At 39.5% G+C, this 4,224-nt stretch overlaps 1 protein-coding gene across 1 annotated transcript; it reads left to right on the top strand.

The window, feature by feature from the left end:
* The first annotated feature begins 1,676 nt into the window (after nucleotides 1-1,676).
* On the top strand, nucleotides 1,677-3,996 carry RPL30 (ribosomal protein L30). Its single transcript, XM_081266860.1, has 5 exons — nucleotides 1,677-1,778; nucleotides 1,887-1,939; nucleotides 2,181-2,326; nucleotides 3,006-3,136; nucleotides 3,886-3,996. Exons 2-5 carry the CDS (start codon nucleotides 1,919-1,921, stop codon nucleotides 3,933-3,935), a joined length of 348 nt encoding a protein of 115 aa, XP_081122986.1. The 5' UTR covers nucleotides 1,677-1,778; nucleotides 1,887-1,918; the 3' UTR covers nucleotides 3,936-3,996.
* Nucleotides 3,997-4,224: the final 228 nt, after the last annotated feature.

The following is a 4,224-nucleotide window of genomic DNA, read 5'->3' as shown; positions in this document are numbered from 1 at the left end:
CCTGAGAAATCATTGAGATTCTGTGTTTCCTTATATTAAATGCTTTTATATGTTCATTTTGTTTTGACACAATGTTAATCCATCCTTCAAAAGAACCTGTTTCCCTAACCTATATCTAACTTAATCTTTCTGGTGGCAATCTAATATTAGTGTCTTCACTGTTTTCAAGTTCTACTGGCAATGGAATCATTGTTCAGATGTTACTTCTAATAATGCTATAAATCAAGGGTGTCCCTCAAAGGTTCTTCAGCAATGATAAGGAGTTTCCTGGAATTTAAATATTTCTGGGAAAAGTCTAGAATAAATAAGATTTTGAGCATAAAATGATTTTTATTTTTTTTTAGTTGTCAATGGACTTTTATTTTACTTATTTATATGCGGAGCTGAGAATCAAACCCAGAGCCTCACACATGCTAGGCAAGAGCTCTACCACTGAGCTACAACCCAGCCCCATAAAATGATTTTTAAAAATTAACTCTAAATCAAACTCACATAATTCTTACATTTAAATCGTGTTTGTTTGTTGCTGGACATCAAACCCAGGGTTTTGTGTATTCTAGGCAAAATACTGTATCACTGAGCTGTACCCCAAGTTCCTATCATTACTACATTTAAATTTTTTTTGTATTCTTATTATTTCTTCTCACAAATGCTCTACTCCAGCCACACTATACTAGCTACTTTATTGTTAGGTTAAATTCATCTCAAAGTCAGTCACACATTTGAATAAATTTTGGAAAAGAATCTGAGTTACAGACCAGGGTCTTAGACCTGACAATAACATTAGATATGTAAAGTTGAGAATGAAAAGGTTGTGTGTGAGGGCTTGGGGAAGAAAGACAGAAAGAGGTCCTTCCCTTTCCCGTCCTCAGGGCAAAATAATACGACAAATTGCTTACTTACCGGTCTGATTTTTTTTTTTTGAACTGGGGATTAAACCCAGAGGCGCTTCATCTTTGAGCTATATCCCAGCCCTTTTTGAGACAGGGTGTTGCTAAATTGCTGAGGATCTAGAACCTGCAATTTTCCTGCCTCGGCCTCCCGAGTCGCTGAGGTTACAGGTATGTCCCCCTTCGCACCGGGCAGATTTTACTTTTTAATTTATTTATTTTGGTACTGGTGAGGAGGTGGGACTTTCAGTACCTAATATCTTGTACAATTCGTCACTAGATATTTATATCAAGCTCCAAGGTTCACAGAAAAAAATTTTTTTAAAAAGTAGATTTCAGTGCCCCGAATCATTCTAACATAGCCACAAAAGCTGAGCCTTGGGGATGCTGCGCGTGAAGCCACCGTTCTCCGAAGGACCCGCAACCTGGGCAAGGGCAGAGGAGTGGATCCAGCTGCTTCTGCCCCGCGAAGGGTAGAGGCAGGAAAAGCGGCTCCGGCTCACCGGAGCTCTCCAGGAGCCTCCGCAGGAGCGGCGCCTTCAGCAGACAAACTGCCTCTTCTCCCGGCCCTTCTACTGTACTCTCAGTTGGTTTCGCCAGTCCTTGCCAGGTTCGACGCTTTGGTTTTCCTAAACTCGCAGCTTGTGTCCTAATGCAACATGAGGCAGAAAATTTAAGGACACAGAGAGAAGTTAACGGCCAGCCCACCATTAGAACTAGTGGTATCCATAGCAACCGACAGCGGCCGTACGCTTCTAGCTCCACCCCTTCCGTTTGCTATTTGCTTCCGCTTCCGGTCCTAGCGTCCTCCGGCTCTGCCGTAAAGAACTTTGCATTGTGGGAATTCCTTCCTTTCTAGCTCTCCGGCCATCTTGACGGCTGCTCTAGGTGAGTGAGCTCCGCAGTGCCGAGAGTTATCTGGCTCGGGGAACTCTCCCGATTGCCGGTTAAAACCTGGGGTCTTTAATCTCCTGTACTGTCTTCTCTATGTTTCAGGTTGGGGGCCGTCCCGCATCTAAGGCAGGAAGATGGTGGCCGCAAAAAAGACGGTGAGTGAGAAGGGCTGGGGCCTGAAGCCGATTCACGTGGAGACGAGTCTGAGCCGGGCCGCGCAGATCTGAGCGGGGAGGCAGCATGCCCACTGGCATTGGGAGGGTTCAAAAGGGAACCTGAGAGGCTCTCTGTGGCTTAAAAGGTTTTACTAAGAGGCTCGATTCCAGAAAGTTGGATCTTGTTTTGAGGTGGTTGTAAATGAGGCCTTCACGTTCGTATTCGATGTTTGCTTTGTAGAAAAAGTCCCTGGAGTCGATCAACTCTCGGCTTCAGCTTGTTATGAAAAGTGGAAAGTATGTACTGGGGTACAAGCAAACTCTGAAGATGATCAGACAGGGCAAAGCGAAATTGGTCATCCTTGCCAACAACTGTCCAGCTTTGAGGTAATGGAGGGAACTTCAACGTGTCGCCGACTGCAAATTCATCATGAACGAATGTCCAGAAAAGTAATCTGCGTTGCATGAATTTGATTTTATGTACAAGTTTATTTTTCGCAAACAGAATAATTATTGTGGTTGCTCTTTTGATGTTTCGTCCTTAACTTGTGTACCATCATCATTTGCTTTTGTTTCTCCTTATATTTTTTATTCTGCCATTTATCCTTATTTTTTTTAGCTTTGAGATGCTTGAAAGGTGCTTCATTGTATTCGTTGTAGTATAGAAAATCAGGTAAAAAAGTTTAGGCTGGACAAGTTGGAGGGTCTCATGGAATCACCAAATTCAGCCCTGTGTGTCACTTCTGAGCCCGGATTGATTTTTTTGAAATCGAACCTAGTAGATATTGTAAATAAGCTAAAGGAACTCGCAGAATATTAGCCATATGATTAATCCCCTACTCTCTATTTTCCATGCTAATGTATAACCTGCTCAGAGATCTTATGTAGATGTCTGGTTATTGGTGGAGCCTAGAGTGTTGGGTCTTATTCCATGTTTTCAAGAGTAGTATGTTTAATTAGAAAGTCTCACCAACATTACAATTAATAAGATAAAGAGTATCTTTTGTCTGTTAGTCACTTGGTATTGATTTGCCTCTTTTTTTTTTTTTTTTTTTGGTTCCTAAAGGAAATCTGAAATAGAGTACTATGCCATGTTGGCCAAAACTGGTGTCCATCACTACAGTGGCAATAATATTGAACTGGGCACAGCATGTGGAAAATACTACAGAGTATGCACACTGTCTATCATAGATCCAGGTACATTTTTAAATCATAAAATCATTTTTCCTTGTAATATAATACCAGTATTTCTTGTTATGGAAATGTCTTTGGTTCCTGAGTTCAGGTTGTGAGTTTGGCTAAGGGATAATTCTAGTTTTATTTTGCAGAGAATTGATAATAACGTTATAATTGGCTTTGTTATAAATCTTTTTTTTTTTTTTTTTTTTTTTTTACTTTGAGACTCTTCAATAAAACACCAAAATAATAATGACTTGGGAACTTGTAAAAAGTGAAACTATAAGGGGGAAATAATCAGATAAAATAGTAAAAAACTAATCTTTGGTTGCCTGAGAATGGACAGGTAAAATTAGATTGAGGGTTGGGGTGAAGTGTTATGTTTTGAACCTGTGAATTTTAGATAACTCACAAAATTCTGCGAATATTCTCGCTGTTCTGATGTTTGTAATAATCAGGGCAGGCTAAACATTCGCTATATTAAGACCATGCATGGTGTCCCCAGACCTAGTTCTTTCCCTGGGTCTGGTTTTATAAATGCTGGTGATAAACCCAATCTGATTTACAATATGATCATTTTGTATGACCATATTATGACTGTGATCTTGATCCACCTTTTGAAAAATGATAGTACAGCTAGTGGGGTAACTTGCAAATAATCAATACTAAGTTGCAGACTTGTCTAAAAGAACATGTAAACAAAATACAGAAATTTTGTTACTACCAGTTGCCATTAAATGTATTGTAAAATTACTGTTTTTATTTTCTAGGTGATTCTGATATCATTAGAAGCATGCCAGAACAGACTGGTGAAAAGTAAAACGTGTAAAATTTTTCTTTAATAAAACTTGGCAGAGAGTGTTTTAAAAACACTGCATTCATTTTGGTTATTTTCTTTGTGTCTTTTAGTTTTTGAAAACTTTCCTGGAGGTAATATAAAGAGGCAGAGGGGGGAGCTGGATGTGACAAGACTTTGGGTAAAGACTTATACATCATAGTTTCCATTTTCTTGTTTTTCTAAAGGGAAAGCATTGAGTATCCCTTACCTGAAAAGCAGAAGACCAGAAATGTTTTGCAGATTTTGAAATATTTGCATGTACATAATGAAA

Source organism: Spermophilus citellus (genome assembly GCF_964194105.1).
Source record: "Spermophilus citellus genome assembly, chromosome: 14".
Lineage (NCBI taxonomy): Eukaryota > Metazoa > Chordata > Mammalia > Rodentia > Sciuridae > Spermophilus > Spermophilus citellus.
This window is presented reverse-complemented; position numbering and strand designations above follow the sequence as displayed.